This window comes from Centropristis striata, chromosome 18 (genome assembly GCF_030273125.1).
Source record: "Centropristis striata isolate RG_2023a ecotype Rhode Island chromosome 18, C.striata_1.0, whole genome shotgun sequence".
NCBI classification, from domain to species: Eukaryota; Metazoa; Chordata; class Actinopteri; order Perciformes; family Serranidae; genus Centropristis; species Centropristis striata.
This window is the reverse complement of record NC_081534.1, coordinates 16,102,312-16,122,300: the sequence shown is the minus strand read 5'-3', so window position 1 is coordinate 16,122,300 and position 19,989 is coordinate 16,102,312. Positions and strand designations below refer to the sequence as shown.

The 19,989-nt window shown below is 38.6% G+C and overlaps 1 protein-coding gene across 1 annotated transcript; it reads right to left on the bottom strand.

Moving 5' to 3' along the window:
• Window positions 1–803: 803 nt before the first annotated feature.
• Window positions 804–19,775, bottom strand: si:ch211-225h24.2 (uncharacterized protein LOC564539 homolog). The gene is made up of 4 exons (XM_059356054.1): window positions 19,355–19,775; window positions 11,285–11,341; window positions 4,267–4,382; window positions 804–3,166 (listed from the first exon to the last, which is right to left on the bottom strand). Exons 1-4 carry the CDS (start codon window positions 19,439–19,441, stop codon window positions 2,719–2,721), a joined length of 708 nt encoding a protein of 235 aa, XP_059212037.1. The 5' UTR covers window positions 19,442–19,775; the 3' UTR covers window positions 804–2,718.
• Between the last annotated feature and the right edge of the window lie 214 nt (window positions 19,776–19,989).

Below are 19,989 nucleotides of genomic sequence, written 5' to 3'. Positions count from 1 at the left end.
ATGAGGAGATGATTAAGGTAATAAATAAATAAATTATGTTTTAAAAAACGCCATTATTTTAGGAAGTTGACAATATTAAATTGAATAGCTTTGTGATTTCTGACTGACAATACAAGACATTAAAAGACATGAACTTGGACTTTAAGACTTTAACCATGACAGACATTTTATTGACCATAATATATATATATATATATATATATATATATATATAAAATAATAAAATAAATAATTGTTAGTTGCAGCTAGGCGTGTAATGATATCAGATTTATATCAGACCACAAGATGATTATCTTTGCCAAAATAATTCATAATGATGACATTATCATGATATCCATAGAAAAGAAAATGCAGTCAAATGTATCTGTTAAATGTTTGTTTTGTCTCCCTTTTTAGTAAATTAATTGCACTCAAAATATGAGTGAAGGGAGGATGGGAGTCTGTACCCAGAACTGTACAAAAGAAAAAGAAAATGATTTAAGGGATAAGATCTGGGATAAGATATCAATATGTTTGTATTATTGATATATCAGTATTTTAGTGTTCATCAAAAGTGGAAAATGTGACACTCTTAGTTGCTGCCATAATGGGAATTAACAATAAACTGTCACATTTGTGTGCAATTTTAAAGGTTTGAGAATTGAGTCAAGTCAATAATTTATGTAATCAATGTTTTGTGTGTGTTTATTTCCAGAGTGTTGAGGGTTGCAGGCATGTTTCCACGACCACAGTGGTGAAAGCAAAGTATGATAAATGAAGTGGTTACTCCAGATGACAGTGTGTTGAATGAAGTAGAGGCAAACTAGAATAGATTTTTTTATTCTGCTTGAGAAAATGTGACCCAGCCGTTTAGTGAATAAATACAGGCATCAGTTAAAGTGGACCTGTATCTGTGTCCACGTCTGGCTGCAATGAAGCAGACATCAGTATCAAACAAATTCAGTTAACAGATTAAAACAAAGAAAAAGAAAGTCAAGCTAAGACCAGTGGCATGACATTTTTCACTCACCTAAAAGAAAAATCACTGTAGAAATGGAAATTCATTGTCTCAGTTATATACAATATACAGAAAACAGCATTTATTTTTTTTTAAATAATGCAGCACACAAACATTTCTGCTGCTCCTGCTGGTCAATCGAGGGATTGTAACTGGAAACCAGTTACCGTCCCAGTGGGTGATGCAGCACAAGTGCATGCTGGGTGGACCCATCTGCACATGCATAGACATTGTGATGAACTCAGCAGTTTTGTCCTCAGAGGATGGTCTAGTTCAAATGTACAGCAAACACATGATGTCATTCTCTTGATATAAGGCACTTCATGGGTGGAGTCACTGCTTTTCTCGTGAATCTAAGTATACACAGAGTTTGGCTTTTATTATTTCATTGTTACAAATTTTATAAATATTCAGCATCAGATTTAAACATTTATCCATCTATGACACTGTGGAAGTTGCTTAGATTTATCCCTCCCACAACAAGACAACTTTTAACATTCTTTGCAGTGAGTGGTATCAATGCTATTGTCTCTGCAAAAACATTAAGCTGTGAATCACTACAACAAATGTGTATACATGTCATCCACGAACTCACTTCCTCTCTCTCTTTTTTTTTTTTTTTTTTTTTTTAACACACATACATCCTTCTACTTCTGACATTGTAAGGACCCATTGACATAATGCATCCCCTTGCCCCTTACCCTAAACTTAACAACGCCTTACTCCAACCCTAACCCTAACATAATTCTAACTTTAAAATCTTAACCAGAAATGTCCTCACTTTGTTGGTAAATTATGTCTTCTGGTCCTCACTATGTAGGAAGTACAAGAACATACAACCACTAATATTCCAGATCCAAAGCATCTCATAAGTTTCATGATTGCAAACATTTTAAGCCCATTTTTTATGTATTACTGCTCAGGACTTACAGTCTTCACTTAGATGCTGGAACTTCACAGACAGAAAGGACATGAAAACCAAGAATAAGTCTTTAGAAGCACATTTGCATGTTCTTCATTGATTCCTACCACTGCCACAATAATTATATATATATTTTTAAAAATCAGTCTTCTCATTTATTGACAATATAAAGTCTAAATGCCAGGCCAGTGGCTATCACAATCAAATGGGACATTAGTTTAAGGCTTTTATTTGTTGTAGTTTACACCTTATGTCAGTGATTCAAACGTGCCAAAAATGCCTTTTGATAAAACTGACACATTTTATCTTTAAAGGGGTTGTTCGGATTTACTGAAGTGGGGTTGTATGAGGCTAAAGACCTTGTATTTGTCTTATTTTAAGCCACCAGACTCACTTGAAAAAAGCTGTAATTTTACCTTGCAGAACATGGAAGTTGATGGTCTACCGCTGCCTCAGTCATTTAGTTTGTTGTTACTGTGGACTTTGGTGAATCCCAACTACTCCAACACCAAACACTGTCCTCAGTAGGTACTGGTGCTGGTACTGCAGGTTTTTCATCTTCATCTTTTGTCAGTAATACACTGACTATGCTACCTCATACAACACCACATCAGTAATCCAGTCTATCCCTTTAAGGACTTCAACGCTAAAGTAATAAGGGCTAACTTCATGTTTTTACTACAGCATCTCAACACCAGTTGACATTACCGGTTTCGTCCAGGACTAGACTACAGAGACAAGCAGATATTTGGTTCAGGTCTTCATCCTCTCTATTGATGGTATTTATGTGAATTCGCTCCTATTTAAACCCCTCCCACGCACTTTCTGACACAATCCCTCTGCTCATCCTGCTGATGCCGGCCAGCTTGACTTTGGCGCGGGCTGTCCACCTGACGGCAGCTGTTGAATCCTTGGAGTCTGACAGATTAGCATATCGGGACGAGTCCTCCTCAAGACCCTGGCCCGCCCAGGAGGCCAGCTCCAATGGGAGGCCAAGAGGGTCGGGGAAGGACACTGGTGAGTCCCCTTCCTGGCTCTTGTCCTCTGGGACTTCGTCAGTCACAGTTTCAGTTAAGTTCTCCAGGTGAGGCGGCTCCCAGCCCTCCATCTTCTCCAGCTTTTTGGTGGGGGAGATCTGCCTCATGGTCATGGTCACGCTCTCCCAGAAACAAACCTTCTCTGGCTTGTCCTTCTTTTCCTTCTCCTTCTCCTTCTCCTTCTCGTCATCCTTGATTTTCTTGTGAGACCTTAAGAGAAAAACAGACAGGGAGAGCATAAATCTAAAAGTTTCAGCATATGAAACAACCAGCTGACTGCTCACATCAAAACTATAAATAGCACTTGGCCGAGTGGGGTACGAGACATCTTTACACCGGAGACTGGAACTTTCCCCCTACAGCAATCTATTGTTTGTGACAGAGGGGTGACTGATTTAGGTTTTCCTCTTCATACATGTTCCACTTCCTCAATGGGTCTTAAAGTTAATAACTACTGGCAAATGAAGCTCTGCTTTACATATAAACATATTTAAGTGGTTGGACATGACTCCATTATTTCCAATCAACATTGTAAATATTTCTGCTGCACACACTTGACCAACAATGGGAAGTTAGTACTATATCCCACTTATCCAATGATGGTACGATGGAACGATGTGGGAAAGTCTGACATACTTTCATATGATGGTTATGTGTTCTAGATTAAAATGAGAACCTCTAGAGTGTATGGAGGTTGTTGTTTTTTGGGGGCTTCAAATCCACCTAGCGATCAATATCAGCATTTTTGTCTTTTTTGGTACTTTTATTGCAATAAAATCATGAATCAGTACATCCATAAGAAAGCCAAAATGTTTCCATGTATTTTCACTCATTAATCTTAATGTTATATATTGTTGCACACATACAGTATATTTTTTTAAGTACAAGGGGTCATTTTACTTAAATTTTGAATGGGTGGAGTCGGGGGGATGAATAATATTTAACTCAACTCACATTTTTGTTGCTCAATGAAATAATAAAAACTTGGAAAAATTCTACTTACAAATAAATTTTGACTTTTGAAATGTTTTTTTAATTAATTATTTTTGCATGGATGTCTGCTTAAGACAAAACAAAATTTTTATATTTATGTTTGGATATGATACAGTTTAAATGACCCCCAACTTCCAGTTAATTCCCATAAATGTCCATAATTCCCATGGAAAGTTTCTGATTTGGAATATTTCCAAAATTCCCCAGCTTAACTTCCCATGGCAAGTTTCTGGAAATGTAATAAAAAATTTTCACCCATTTGCAACCCTAACAAGGAGTCACATGTAGGAATAAAGTTATCGTGTGTGTAACCTCACCCTCTGCGGTCAGCCAGCTTCACTCCCGTTAACAAGAAATGCTCGTCATCTTTCGAAGAGAACATCTTCTTCTCCCTCCTCTCTTTCTTGGACATGATCTTCTTCACCTTGGCCTCCTGACAGATACCAGCATACGAGATAGAAATTAATTTGATTACCGGTACCTGTTCCATGTTAGCTTGTTATCTGTGATGCCTTTTTTTTTGTCAATGATTTATGCTCTGCAGTGATTGTGATTCATAAAGGCAGCTTTAAAGGAATTAAGAAAAACTGCCTTATGTTTGAGATTGATGAATGAGCACTTTTTGAAATTCTGTTATGGGCTTCATTGTCTCTGAACTAATAAAATGCACTAGCAGTAAAGCCTCAATCATCTACAGTGTTAAAATTTCATTTAGCAGACACATTTAGAGTTCACACAACACAAGCAGAGATCTCAGGAGATAACAACGTGAATAAGTGCCATTAGACACAGGTCGTGCACGAGGCAATACAAGTGCATAGGGTGCATGAAAGAATATTTTTTAAAAGGTCATCAATATCACACAGGAAAGAAAAAGAAAGAAAAAACAGCAGCAGCAGCAGCAATCATCCTTAATCTTTTTGCAGAGACAATAACATTGATACCAGTCTCAGGTCAGTAAATGTGAAGCTACTGCCACTAGCTAGCTTTTAGCTAGTGTTTAGCTTATCTTAGTGCAAAGACTGGAAATGGAATGGAGAAGTACCACCAGAAATCTTTCGTGCAGTATAGCCAATAGTTCAAGCTAGACATGGCCATATGTCTTTGTCATTTTCTGTCATTGGTAATATAACTAAAAATAATCCTCCGTCCACATGTCATAATGTGTTTAATGGCCCCACAGACCACTGCCATCTGCAAACTTTGCCTTTTTTTTCTCAGAGATACATAAAGGGTTTGTAGAGATATTGGCCAAAATCACTGGATCGGATATCGGAAAGATAAAAAAGTCTAATCAGATACAATCCATAAGCCTAAACTATTTCGTAGATGCTTCACTAAACTTTGGGCTGGAGGTGATCCCAGCTGACATTGGGCGAGAGGTGGGGTACACCCTCGACAGGTTGCCAGATTTATCATTCATGCACTCATTGACTCCAATTAAAAGTCACCAATTAAACCTAAGCTGCATGTTTTTGGACTGTGGAAGGAAGCCGGAGGACCCGGAGAGAACCACAGGGAGAACATGCAAACTCCACACAGAAGAGCCACAGGTCGGAGTCGAACCAGCGACCCTCTTCCTATGAGGCAAGAATGCTAACCTCTACACCTACGCATAGCCCTGTCACATGAACAGTTACTGTTATATTGAGGTATTTTTGTGGGAAATGTACTGCTTCCTTAAGGGGAGATGTTGTTTCACAGCTTGAGCATGATGTTTTTAGATGGCTTTAACGGAAAAAGACAGTATTGAATTAGTATCGGTACCTTAAGGTTGCCATATTGGTATAGGACCTGAAAAATTTGTTTCATATAATCCCTATCTTAAATCAGCCTTCGGTCTTGACAAGAAAGTGAAAAAATGTCTTCCCCAAAACGTTTCCTTCAAGCTAAAAATAGATAATGGTACAACCAACTACAGGTGCATCTCAATAAATTAGAATATCATAGAAAAGTTCATGTCAGTACTTCAATTCAAAAAGTGGAAATAATCATTACACACAGAACAAAACGTTTCATGTCTTAATTTATTTAATGTCTTCTAATTATAATGATTATGGCTTACATTTAATGAAGACCTAAAATTCAGTGTCTCAAAAAATATTTAAAAAAGACCAATTTTAAAAAGTATGTTTAATATGGAAATGTTGGCCTCTGAAAAGTATGTCCTTCTATACGAGTGGGGCTATTTGACTACTGGAAATTGACTTTTCCTTGATATTCTAATTCATTGAGATGCACCTGTACTTCCAGAAAACTGTCTTTTTACTACACATCACTACAAATTCAGTGTTATTGACATATAAATACAAAGAGAAAGACACTGAGTGGCATCGATCTGGCAGCAACGTACGGCACATTCCAGTGGAAGACCCTCCACTCCCTGTGAACCTCCCCCGGTCTCCCCCGTCACATCAGAATTCCTCCCTGCCTTTGCTGCTTTCCACCAAGCACACATACCGCCCTCCTCAGCGATTATGGAACAAACTTTGGCTCGGTTTCTCTCCGTGCCTGGGAAGAATTCCCAATGTCAACTGTCAAGGCCATAACGTTTACTCCCACTCATATCCGTGCCTGCCTTTGCTTTACCTTTATCAAAACATTCTCAGAGCTCACAACATTATTTGATGAATGCACCTGACCTTGGCGACCCCTTAACTGCTTCTTTTGTTTCTATAATTTACCCATCGAAGAGGACGAGTTGCTCAATTCAAAGCGCTGTATGCACACACACACACACACACACACATTTCGCCTGTTTCTCTCCAGAGGATGTGACAGCAGAAACAACAAGCAAACAACTAGCTGGACATGAAAGCAGGAATGCGTACAATAATAAGATCTGTCACCAAGTCTGAGATCAAACTTCACAATGTCCGTTATGATAACATGAACTTTGTCCTACTGGCTGCACAAGCTGTATGTTTCATCTAACACACACACTCACAATGATGTCTTTTCATATAAAATATGATGTTACATTTGATGAGTTTAAACACACTTTGTCTCACTGTGGTATCTCATAAGGAGACAGGCACTGTTGCTGAAAAAAGAAAAAAGTAAAATCCTCCTCGTCTCACCTCTCACCATTATGCCTGAGGGCAAGAATGCTGCAAGTTTCTTGCAGTTTATCATAAAAAAATATTTACAAAAATTTCGTCTCACTCAGCTATTTCAACACATCGTCTCCACTCTCTCTCGTCTTGTTTCTGCTTCTTGTTTCCCGAGTGCTGTCGAGTGTAAACCGTGGATCAGATTTGCTGTAGTTTGAGCTTTGCAGTAACAGAAACCAGAGATGCCAAAATAGATTGAGTGTATCAGTGTGTTTAATGTGTGTGTGTGTGTGTGTGTGTGTGTGTGTGTGTGTGTGTGCGTGAACTGTAACTGAATTCCAGCTGCATGTGCACACATACAGAGGCCTTCCTATTCGCCATTCTCCTCAGCATTAACCTCTAGATCCAAAGCAGCTCAGTGCCCAGTAATCTCTCCGGGCAAAGAGTAGGTAAACCCAGCAGCTCACTGAGGCTCGCTGTGTGGGGGAGCTTTACCTACAGCTCCACGCCTGGCAGAACAATAGTGCTCTTATTGGACTGAATTCCTCCATCCATTCTCCAGAGATGGAAGCTAGGAGATTAAAGAGGCATTTGAATTTGGAAATATTTCTAATTGTGGTTTTCAGACATAATACAGGGTTTTTTTAGAGCTAGAAATCAGGTCATTGCTCTGGAGGTCACATGAAAGCCTCAGCTTCAGGTATGAGAGGCTCCACATGTACTATAACCCTCTGAGATCCACGTGATCACCAGCAATCCTGTCCTTAAGAATTGAGTCAGATCAGTGAGCATATGAAAGTAAAAAAAACTTCCATAAGCACCAACCATGTCATCATTTCTTGTTGGGCAGGGGGTGAAATAACTCTCCAAAGTTATGTTTTGGTTAGTGGGTCCCTTGACCTCTGACCTCAAGATATCTGAATGAAAATGTTATGAGTACCCACAATATCCCCTTTACAGCCATGCCCACTTTCTGCTACTACCATGCAGTTTGAGGTAAAAACATGCACATTTTCACATACAATATAAAACTGTTATTTTCGCCTGTTGTATTCTGCAATTTCTGTATACTGGGGTCCCTAAACAGTCCTGGAATTGAAATTGGACATGATTGGAAAGTTGAGACTGAGCATTAGTGCTTGCCATCCAGATGTAGAGAATTTAATTCTTGCAGATATCTCCAAAATTTCTAAAGGTTTTGATACCAAATCACACGACAATTTTTCTGAGGTTTTCCTCAAGATGTTGGTGTCTTAATGTTGAATTCCAGAGAGATTCTGACCATTTTAATCAATTCTCGAGTGGTGAAAAATGGTTAAATTAGGCATCAAATTTGTGTCACAAATGGTATCAAACCCGACAAGGAAAACTTGACAAACAGTGCTGAGCTGTGTCTCAAAATAATCTTCAGGTTTCAGCTTTCAGATGATGTACACCAATTCTATGTAACATCTACTGTTGACCTGCTATCTCCCCTAAAAAAAGGAAAAACATATGGCTATGTGGGTCTCTAAGGGTTAAGAGTTATATGTTTTTAGGGCAAAAAGAATGTTTTGCAAGTAGCCTACAACTTGATAACTTTTATGTTAGAATATTATTATAAAACTCTGTAGAATAAAAGTATCAGCCTTTTACAGTGAAAGGTAACGTCCGCTTCCAGGACCCCATGCCTGCTTCGTGTGTCCTAATATGAGCATAAAACAGCCGATGGTGGAAGAATTGTAGCCCTCCACGGTGTCAGAGCAGCCTGTGGCTATTTTCAGCCTTGTTTTTCTTCCACAGTGATTGTTCCCGTCCAAAAGGCCTAGCTCCTCGAAAGAATGCTACGTTTCCTTCCCTTCTTCAGCCCAGCCAGCCTTGTCCTCGCAAACAGGACAGGTCGTGAAATATGTCCTGTGAACTAAGCCACCTACAGTAGCTATACATACAGTACAGTAGGAAGGCAGCCAGAGTTCAAAGACAATGCACTGTGAGTGTTTAAAGTTTACACTAAAGCTCAGACACGACCACACCTTTGAGTAAAGACTTATTGTTGGTACAGATTGGGAGATGTGACATATCTCTCATGAACATAATCTCTCTCATACACGCACATTGTTTGAAGTGAGCACAGCTGCAGATAAAGTTGCCTGCACACAAAAAGGCCTCTTGTCAAACCTGCATCATAAAACCACTATTTATAAATTCAAAGTTCAAAAAGATGATGACAAAGACATTTTCTCCATCACACTCACTATGACCTTCAGCCTAATTTACACTTTATAATAAATATAGCCTTAAACATATTCTCTTTGGGTTTCGTTTAAGCAATTATCTGTCTTTTCATAGTTTAGCAAATAGATCTAGATCAGGTTGCAGCACCTATTTTAAATCCATCATAAGTGTGTATGAAGCCCTCCCTTAATTCTTAGTAAATGGTTGTTTGATATTGGTGATTTACTCCATCAGATTGCACGTTCAAAACTTAATTAATGTCTTAGCTATAAAGACTTGCGTAATGTGTAAACTGGTTGCCAGTAAGCAAGTGGGTGCTGTACAATCAAAAGCTATCAACTCTGTTAAAGTCACAGCTTCAAAATAAACTACTGTTTAAACGCCAAATATAACAATTTGGGGAAAGTAATGGATACAAATGAATTGTCAATCCCTTTTAATTTGTAGATATACTTATATGAATATCAAGGATTATGTGTGTTTTAGAATAATTCATCCTTATACAACAGTTTGTATGATATATTATGAAATACGACCATTGTGAGGAACGTCTCTCCTTGGTTTGGTTCAGGGAACAAAACTACTTGGTTAAGCTGAAAGAAATTATCCTGGTTTGGTGTAAATTGACTGCTTTCTTACCTAACTATGTGGCCGAGTTTAACAGGCGGCACAAACACCAGTCTACTGAGTGAAAGTCCTGTGTTTTGACCAATCAATCCACATCTCCTCTCTGTGCGGCAAAATCTTGCTATTTTTACCCAAGCCTCTTTTTTTGCACTAAATCTAACCCAGAAGGGCTTTGTGGCAGAAATCCCTGAAGGCTTCTCTCAACAGCAATGCAGAACATTTATTGCTCCCTTATACTACGTCATCTGACTTCGTCTTTTGTTTTTTTACTTTCCCTGGCTCACAATTATATGCGTACATACAAATTATAGCGCATTACTTACTTTATGTACAAACAGAGAATAAGAACCACCTGTTCAGACTTAGTATTTGGTTATTCAGTCGGACATTTTTGGCATAACTTTGTATAATTTCAGACACATTGTTTTTGTGAAGAGCAATTTATCAAAACATTATCAAATGTCATTTTAAATATGTGTCGGTTAGATGTGTCAGCCATATCCCATTGCATCTCTTAACTAAAAGTGTAATACATTAGCTAACTTTATGTTTGTCAGTTACATCTAGAAGTTAACAAGTGTAAATGTTTTGTAAGTTTATTTTTGTAAACCTTTTAGGTTGAATTAAAAGTGAGTGAACCAGAAATATCTGTTATAATCCCTCACTGCACACAAAAACTGTGTGCACACAATAACAGAAAGTACAGGAGGTCAAAGTTCACAGTTTGGTTGATCATTTTCCTGTTGTTTTTCCTCCTTCTAAATACGTTTGACAAATTTTAATAAAACTTTTGTTTAAAACTTGTCAGATAATGTGTCTTTTGCCCCATCTGCCTTTCTTTTTAACAGTTGCAGAGTCCCCAGATCTCAGCAATTAACCTGGTGAAGTACAAATACAATTCCTGAGTTGTAATAACCTAGAATTATCCTTTAAATCTTTACCCTAAACTATAAAGACCTCACAAAACAATTCTAAATCGTGGGTTTTGTAAGGATAACAGTACAATCACACATGCATGAGCCACAACAACAAACAAGACAAGTTTCCAGTGATAAGGTTCAAGATAAACCATGGGATGACAGCTGAAGACTGGCGTGTTTACAGATAAACACAGCAGTCCTCTGACCCTCCTGCTTTACCTCAGCTGCACCGTGAAACACTTCGTGGTCACTTGACAAGAAGAAACTGCCAGAGAGCGCATTGGGGGTATTATGTAAATCAACTGATGTTATTGATGATTCTTTTTGGGTTACGTAACCACGAGTGAGACGTCAAAAGTGTGATATTGTGATCTTGTGCGTGTGTTCAGTCAATGTGCGAGAAGATAACAGCATGTTGTACGAGATATCTTTAAGAGGTAACTCTGTTAATGAAGTTTTGAAGGAAATAGTGTGTTTGTGTCTGTGTTACTTCCAAATAGCTGTGAAGTTGTTCTGTTTACCTTGGATACTGCAGTGACAGCTTCCTCCTCCTCTTCCTCTCCTTCTATGTCTTTGTCCTGTGACACACACACACAGCAGCAGTGAGTTAACACAAATAGCAAAACACAAACACACAGACACACACACACACACACACACACACACACACACACACACACACACAGGGATGTGTGTGTGCAGAGTGTGTGCAGGCTTTCCTGTTAAAGAGAGGGCGACCTTTTTTAGAGGTGTAACATAAACACGCTGTGTTTGGAAGGCGGGATGGTGGGATGGATGGAGGATGAGGGGAAGCTACTGGGCTCAGGGGGCACATTTAAACAAAAGAGAGAGAAAATAAATTCATGACCTATAAGTGGAGCTATTTCAGCTCCATTGTGCTTCTGCCTCATGGCATTTTTATTATTCATTTGTCATGCATCTTTGGTATAATATTTGTAGTATAGTTTCATTGTTTCTAATATATTATCTGAAGTTACACTTTGTTTTGATAAGACAGAGATGTAGCTGGATGTTGGACTTTACTCGGAAACTTTGCCGATTTTTTCACCGGCTGTGAGTCATAGCAGTGGAGGGAAGCCAAACAGCATTCATCTGCATTTACTACCCACATTGCAATGACACAAAGCCGGTTAAAAACAGACCAAAATGTCACAAATATTAGCTTTTTAACTCGACTTTTCTGCTGTGAGACTTCACTTGTACAATATGTTTACATTGTAAAAAAAAAAGTGTACACTGTAATTGTCCTGTGTTTTGAAATAAATATCACAAATCACAACTCAATAATGCACTGTAATTAATTGTAACCTCCGCCAAGGAGGTTATGTTTCAGCTCGGTTAGTCTGTTTGTCAGCAGAATAACCAAAAAACTTCCTGATACATGGTGGAAGGGTGTAGCATGGGCCAAGGGAGAACCCAACAAATTTTGGAGCAAATCATGAGGAGGATATTCAAATTATTTGTCACTTTCATTAAGATTTTGAGGTATGGTGCGGCTTTGGCAGGATAAGTGCCCCATATCTTAAAATACAGTAGATGGTAGTAAAATTTCGTATAATTCTAATAGATTTGGAAATATATCCAGACATATATAGCGGTTGTGCTCATAGATTTGCATATCATAGAAGACCGAAAGAAGATCGGCCTTGGCGGAGGTCTGGTTATTGCATAGTATGCTTTTATTACAAGTGCCTTCTTTATCCTGCTGTTTTTTGGGGGGTTTTGGGAGGTCACACCAGCCTTTGTATTGCTTGGCAAATACAACCACCATAAAGTAAACTGAGTTTAACAATTTAAAGCAAAACATTCAAGTCTCAAATTTGAGATCATCAATCAGTCTAGGCACTTGGTCACGTACACTTATCTTCTCTTTTTTAACTTGGCAGATTGATTACTAAATCCAAATTTAGACAGATTATTCTGTGCACAGGGCTTCATCAAAAACAAACACTTAAATCTCTTAAAGTCGTAAACAACATGTAGTTATGACATTGAGTGTTATCATAACCCTCATCATGACACTCCTGAAAACCCAGATCCTAAAGTTTTATAGGTTATCCTTAAAGTTAATGTATTCTGGATTTACATGTTCATGCCATAAATATAATAACGTACATTTCCCAAGAATGTTTTTAACCTTAGAAATCCATTTTGACTGATATTTAGCATTGTCGCTGACTTGTTCTTTGCCCATAAAGACTTATGACCTGACTTGGATTTGCTCCAAAAGACTTTTTAAAAAACATTAACTCATAAGAAGAGGGCAGCAAGAAGTCATCAGACGTGCAGCTGAGCCTGAGATTACTGATGTGGAGCCAGAATTCCTGTAAAATGATCAAAGCTGTTAGAACTTTTAACATCTAACAACTCTATGAGAGAGAAAGAGAGAGAGAGAGGAGGAGAAACGGTGGTTGGACATGTCTGAGCAAAGTCTGCTGGGTCTCCGCCACCTGAGCTGATCAAAGCCACACTCTCACACACACTCACACATACTGATTGCTGACTACTGTTAGAGCGTAAAAGCATTAACAACTTGGAACAGAGGGAGAGACAGGGGAGGGGGAGAGCGAGTAGTGTTTTGCGGGGAAAAACACTCCTAACAACAGAAAGCAAGAGTTCTGCTTTCGCACCTCAGGGGGCAATTTTCTCTCCGTCTGCCTCTCTCTCCCTCTTTGACTGAGTGTGTTTGCAAGTGTGTAAATTTTGTGTTTGTGTTGTGTTGTCTTTTAAAATAGCCAGATTACTAGGCAATAAAGACGCACAGTGAATTTTAATACCAAAATAACAACAGGAGTCTCCAACAGCCTCGAGCAGGGACTCAGACTGTTTGTGTCTGCAGTACTAATATGTTTCACCAAGTTTATTTAAGGGAAAAGTTAGACATTTTGCCACTATGCTTATTCATTGAGAGTCAAGAGTTAGATATGAAATACAGCTCTTGTAACTGTACACAAAACATGAAGCTACACAGCCAGGAGATGCTTAGTTTAGCATAGCTTAGCATAAAGACTGGAAACTGGAAAGAGCTAGCCTGCTGCATCCACACAGGAAAATCTCCTGTTGTTCCGAAATTAACGCCATTTAACAAGCCAAACTTTGCTACTGTAACCTATTTTTAGTGTTCTATTACAATTGAAAACAGATACAAAACAATCTGTGAATGGTTCCTTTTAAGTCAGCGAAAGTGGTAAGTGTTAATGTCCGACTGTTATTAGCTTTTCTTCCTTTTTCCTACTTTTGGAATGGCCAGCAGTAGTGCATTTTCAGCCTATTTACAAACAGCCTAAATCGTTTCAGGACTCCTGTAATTCTTTTCACCATGTGTGAGATATCGTTGCCAATATCTCAAACTCAGAATTAAGTCAGAGGCTGACATGACTAGTGTTTCCCACTAAGCTGCTTGTAGTTATGGTTGAATACTGTGACATAAATGCAGAATCTGTCTAAATATAGATGATCAAATAGCATCTCTAAAGGTCTTTTTTCCCCTCATAAATGTGCAAGTTAAATTTCAGAAAATATTCTTGTTTTTTTTTCTCCACAAAAATACACTTAAATCTCAGAGACTACTACGTTATTTCTTTCTAAATGTACAACTTTAATCTTTTTGTTTTTTACATACAATGGCCCTAATACACCATCATATATTTAGTATTGTAAAAGGAAAATAGTAACAGTGGAGTCCACAGAGCCATGCTAGCTGTTTCCCCATGTTTATAGCCTTTGTGCTAAGCTAAGCTAAGCTAAGCTAACGGTCTCCTGGCTAACAAATTCATATTTTGCGTACAGAACGAAGAGTGGTAGCCTATAAACCCTCTGGTCTAAATCTCTGTAAGTAAATAATTGAGTTTTAAAAGGTTTGTTTTCCATGTGAAAAGGCTTCAGGCAACACCTTTTTTTTTTTTTTTACATAATGATGATTTGGTTTGAACTTCGAAGACAAAACTCCAAACGTTTGATTTCCACAGCTTTATCCCTCACCCTGTCAACAGATAATCCTCTCAGCTTTACCTTTCGTTTCCTCACCGCTAATGATTAAATGTGTGGCCGTCTGAAGTTTTTTCTCAGACCTGATCTGTACTTTCATGATCCCACTTCACAAAGCGGGCCTCGGTCGGTGGTATTAGAGCGTGTTATTAAAGTATTCAGATGCGTTACCGCTTTAAGCCATAGACAAACAGGCACACGCACCTCCTGCAAGCTCACAGCTGCCTCTTACAGTCTGTTGAACTTCAATAGAGAGTGAGTTGTGAGAAAGCAGGCTGTGGCACAGGGCCTATACTGTAGTCGCCCTGGAGCACTGCGGAGGGAGGACAGATATTAATTTCCCCCTTTACGCTCTCCCCTCTTTTTTCTGTGTGTCTATGGATGTATTATCCCTTCAAACTTGTCTGTCTCTGTCTGTCTGTGTCTGTCTGTATGGGTGATGTACAGTTTAAACTCATTTAACCGGTACAACGTGGAGATCATCTGTTCTGCCTTAAAACATACACAGAGGATAAACAAGTGCAAAAGAAAGAGACCCCTGTATCTCTTAATGACTGTAAGTACACATAACCTTATGATCAAGTGAGAAAACACTACGTAAGAGTTATTCTTGTGGTTTACTGGTTTCATAAATAACATTTTCTCATGTAAAGGCGTATCAATAGCAAGTCATTTTTAGGATATTTCATCCAGTACTCAATCCAAAGCTAATACTTAATCTAATCATTCCAAACTTGATCCTGGCCAGTGTTACATGGACACTTGGTCAAGACCCCCCTGGCGTCACTTTTTAATGCACTGGGTAGCCCTACGGTTCAAACTATGATGCTTCACTGTGGTCACATTTTTAACATGTGGTTGACATAGTGAATTCAAGCAAAACTACTTGGAAAAGATCATGGTTTAAGACAAAATAAGCATGGGTGTTCTGTCCTTGTACGTCCCTGTGCGGCATTTGTTGCTCATTAGACTATGTCACAAGACTTCTGAAGCATTTACCTGTACATTATAAGTCATTGGGGACTAAATGGCATAAAACAACATGCAAGAAGCAAAAAAAATGTGTAGCGAAAACACAAAACATTTCTTAAGAAATCAATGCATTATTTAAATGTCCTTTGGGACAAAGGCTGGGATAATGCTGTTGAATGATGTAAATGACGAGCCAATATCCTGACCTTGACTGCTACATTAAGCTCATGGGGGACACAAACAGCAGCCTCCCAGCATTCAAAGTCTTTTTTTGTGTTTGTTAGACCCATCCATCCCTTTATACTACATCCCCTGACTTCCTCTTATGCTCACATCCTAATTGCTACGACCACAAGAGGCCTAACAATAACTGGAAATGTGGGCCATACTAAGGTGCATGCACAGACAAACCTATATAGTAATTCTGTTGGTGAGGAATGTTTGTTTTGGTGATATGCTGTACATGCCGTGTATTGTTCAAACACACTACCCATGGTACTCTTGTAGTTATACTAAATTTTTCCCCAGACAGAAAGATAGGCTTAATTTTATTATTTCATATATATTATGTCTGAATCTGTCTCAATTCCCGCTTAATAGTTAATCATATTAACCCCAATATGAACCCTGGCTTTCCCTTTAAATCTCCTTTTATGTAGCTTTAAAGTAGATTAAATATTTTTCAAATTCAGTCCAACAGTCTGATTATCTTTGGTGACTCTAAAAGAATGTTTAAACAAACTAAAATATACATGCGATGTGATTGTGACGCAAAGATTCCCCAGATAATCAATCTTTGGTCCCCTCTGCGTCACTGTCTCTGAGTGAGGTATCAGTGGACTGCATTATCATAACTCTTTATCCTCCTTTCACTCTGCATCACTGCTTTGCTGGATCTGCCTCTTCACTGTGTTTACGACATTTTATGATCCGACCCCTGACCCCTGCATGTACTTAATCGCCATGGCGACTCGAGGAGACCTCCCTGATGACTTTCCCAGAAATTCTGAGGAGAAGTTTCTGCTCTGACCTCAGATCAGCTCCTATCATCCAAACTAGTTCTGGTGTCCAGTGGAGACAGAATTACAAACTGGACGCAAAGCAGTTTTTCTGAGGTAAGGACCACATACGTTGGTTCCCAGGGTGCAAGTCAAGAACGGCCAATAAAAGCCAGCCAAGGGTCACAGATCTCGACATTATCACAACAACAGATGGAAAATCCTGGGAAGTGGTGTTGCTTGATCTTCCCAATTGGCTACTACATGACACATTGAAGCATCCAGTGACTACTGCATGGCTGAGGGCTACAAGCAGTGAATAAAGTATGGAATTGTACCTTGAATTATTGAAGAAGACTTTGGCTTTCTCACATGTTTCGACAGTGAGCGAAAAGTGAGGGAACTGAAGTAAATGAAGGCCAGACATCAAACCTGTCAAAACTACTGTATGTCTGTTTACAAGCTCCTGCACATCTCATGCACTATAATCAACGTCTCATTTATTCAGTTGTATAATCCAAACATCCCAAACACATGCATTTTTGATAAAATCTTCCTGCTGCCCGTATGGACCAACACAGACGCACAGTACACATGCAGAAGTCTGAGCTATCAGTGGCTAAAATGTTTTAACCGTATGATTTTGGGAAGTACTGAGCATAAAACCAGATAAATGAGACTTATATTCGGTTTTGCTATAGTTTTGCTGTTGCTAAATGCGGCCACCATTTACATCATCAAGAATGTATGCTATTTTTGAATTCTCTGTTCACTGTGGAGACATGCGAAACAAAAATGTATTTCAAGAATTCAAGGTAACACAGGGTAATAGATATTGAAATGGTGATTTTAAGGGTGAAGTAATTCTGTAGCTTGTGTCTCTCTAGATATTCTGGGGTTTTACTGTAAATCAACCAAACCAATGTTATGTCTCCCCTTTACTAGAATTTTAGGATAATATAGAAGTCAACACCTGAAACTTTTCCCATTTAAATGAACCTAATATATGTTCAACAGGTTAAAAAACATTGAAAAGGATTTCACTGGAAGAAAAAATAAACATGTCAGCTTGCTATTTCTTATTAAACAGGACTGCTGGATGCCTTTGGCCTTTCCTTGTGCAAGAGTGTGTGTGTTTCTTGTCATAGATTCTCCCCTACGCCCCCCAACACCTTGACAGAGCCCAGCTGCTTGCAAATGCTGATACAGAGGACCTCACACAACGCATCTCACCTGAGAAATACAGTGTGTGTGTGTGTGTGTGTGTGTGTGTGTGTGTATTTATTCTTTTTTCTTAATAAATAACGGCTGTCTGTTTATCCAATCCCTGATCTTGAACACAAACAGATGCAAAGTTGACAGACATTGAACTCTAAAAGTCTTAAAGTATTACATAACAGTTACATTCCAGTTTTATTCCAATGGATTAATGCCAGTGATTTTTCTATTCCTGTAATATTCCATGCAGAAAATAGGCGATATCTGCAGTATCTCCATGTAAAATACTGTAGTTAGGATTTGTTTGGTGCTTTCTGAGTACACAATGAGCTTCCTCTTCTTTGACCTCTCAGCATTTTCTGTCACTCTCCTCCTCAGCTGGCCTACAGCAGTTTGAGCACTTGTCCTCCTCGCTTGTCTCAGTTTAACAGCATGAGGCATATTTGGTCACTTTTTAGGAAGATTGACAGTGAAAAAGAGAAAATATAGTTGTTTGTGCCTCATTGTGATAATTTAAAATGTATTTATTATGTATTTACTTCATCATAATTTGTACATTGGCCCACTGTGAATTATATGTACACACACTACCGCTCAAAAGTTTGGGGTCACTTAGAAATGTCCTTATTTTTGAAAGAAAAGCATTTTTTTTTCTTCAAATTATAATAAAAGACATACAGTCTAGACATTGTTAATGTGATAGACTTTTAAAGCTGGAAACGGCTGATTTTCTTATGAAATATCTAATATATATTGTCAGCAACCATCGTTCCTGTGTTCCAGTGGCACATTGTGTTAATCCACGTTTATAGTGTTGAAAGGCTCATTTATCATTAAAACACCTGAGCATTATTTTAGGACAGCTGACAACTGTTTTGTGCTGATTTGAGAAGCAATAAAATGATCCTTCTTCAGGTTAGCTGAGTTTGGAGTTTGCAGTTGGAGATTTGTACAGGTTAAAATCATTATTTCTACCCTTGTCAATGTCTTAACTAGCCGATTCATTTTGTAACTCATTTCTTGAATAACAAAGTTATTCAACAGCCATAGAAAACAACAGCCATTTTTGGGTGACCGCAAACTTTTGAGTGCTAGTGTATATCCATTTAAATAGACAATTTAAGCGGTTTTACTAAAAAAAAAAAAAATGGATGAAAAATGTCGTGCCATGGTTTTTGACTCTTTACTGTGAAGCCTCTTTTTGATATCATAACACTTGTCTCTAGAAAAAACTACTGAAACAAGTAAAACTGTGGGCTGAACAGGTGTAAAAATACATTCTGGTAGCGATGCACATAATTATTTTGTTATTTTTAACCCTGTTATTTACACCGGACATAATTAGCCGTCATTGTTATAGCGGTGAAGTGTTTGAGTTTCCATCTGTCTCGTTACCTTGTAGGAGTGATGATAGTGCCAGGACATATCGTCTTCTTCTGACGCATAATCCACCAGCACTTTACTCTTGCTTTTCCTGAACATATCTCCACTTGTCGCTGAAAAAAGCCGTCTCGATTCTTTTTTTTAAAAAAAGTTGCCTTCTTTCGCAGGAAAATCTAAAGTTTACCCTGAAATGTTTGGTCCCGTTTTTTTTCTTCTGGTGAGAATCGCAGCGACGCACCACCGAAGAAGCGCGTTCCGCTCTTTTCTGGTTATTTCTCCGGCAGCAAATCCAGGAGGGCTTTCTCTGAAAACAGCTTATTCATTCATAGAAGTGCCAGGAGCTGAAAGGGTCGAGCTTTTTTTCATGACGTGCACTATTTCGTAAGTGTTTGGTGCGTTTTTACGCAGGCTCGACCACCTGGACCTCAAACCGTCGCTCCTCCCACAGCCTCCTCTCTGCTCCGGTTCCTCCAAGTTGCCATGGCAGAAGGAGGAAGGGGCCGACGTCTCATCTCTGACCAATACAAGCATTCAGCTACGCACTCATGCAAAAATAAATAACTTTTATATATTCAGGATAACTGGAAGGTTTGAAAAACACGGAAACGGATATCTGGAGGCTGTTTTCTGACACCAGGGAGTCCATT

Coding starts and splice junctions, on each gene's coding strand:
- si:ch211-225h24.2 (XM_059356054.1), bottom strand. CDS start 19,441: ATGTTCAGGAAAAGCAAGAGTAAAGTGCTGGTGGATTATGCGTCAGAA. Junction 11,342..19,354: donor ACTATCATCACTCCTACAAG/GTAACGAGACAG, acceptor TGTGTGTCACAG/GACAAAGACATAGAAGGAGA. Junction 3,167..4,266: donor AAGCTGGCTGACCGCAGAGG/GTGAGGTTACAC, acceptor TTTTCTCTTAAG/GTCTCACAAGAAAATCAAGG.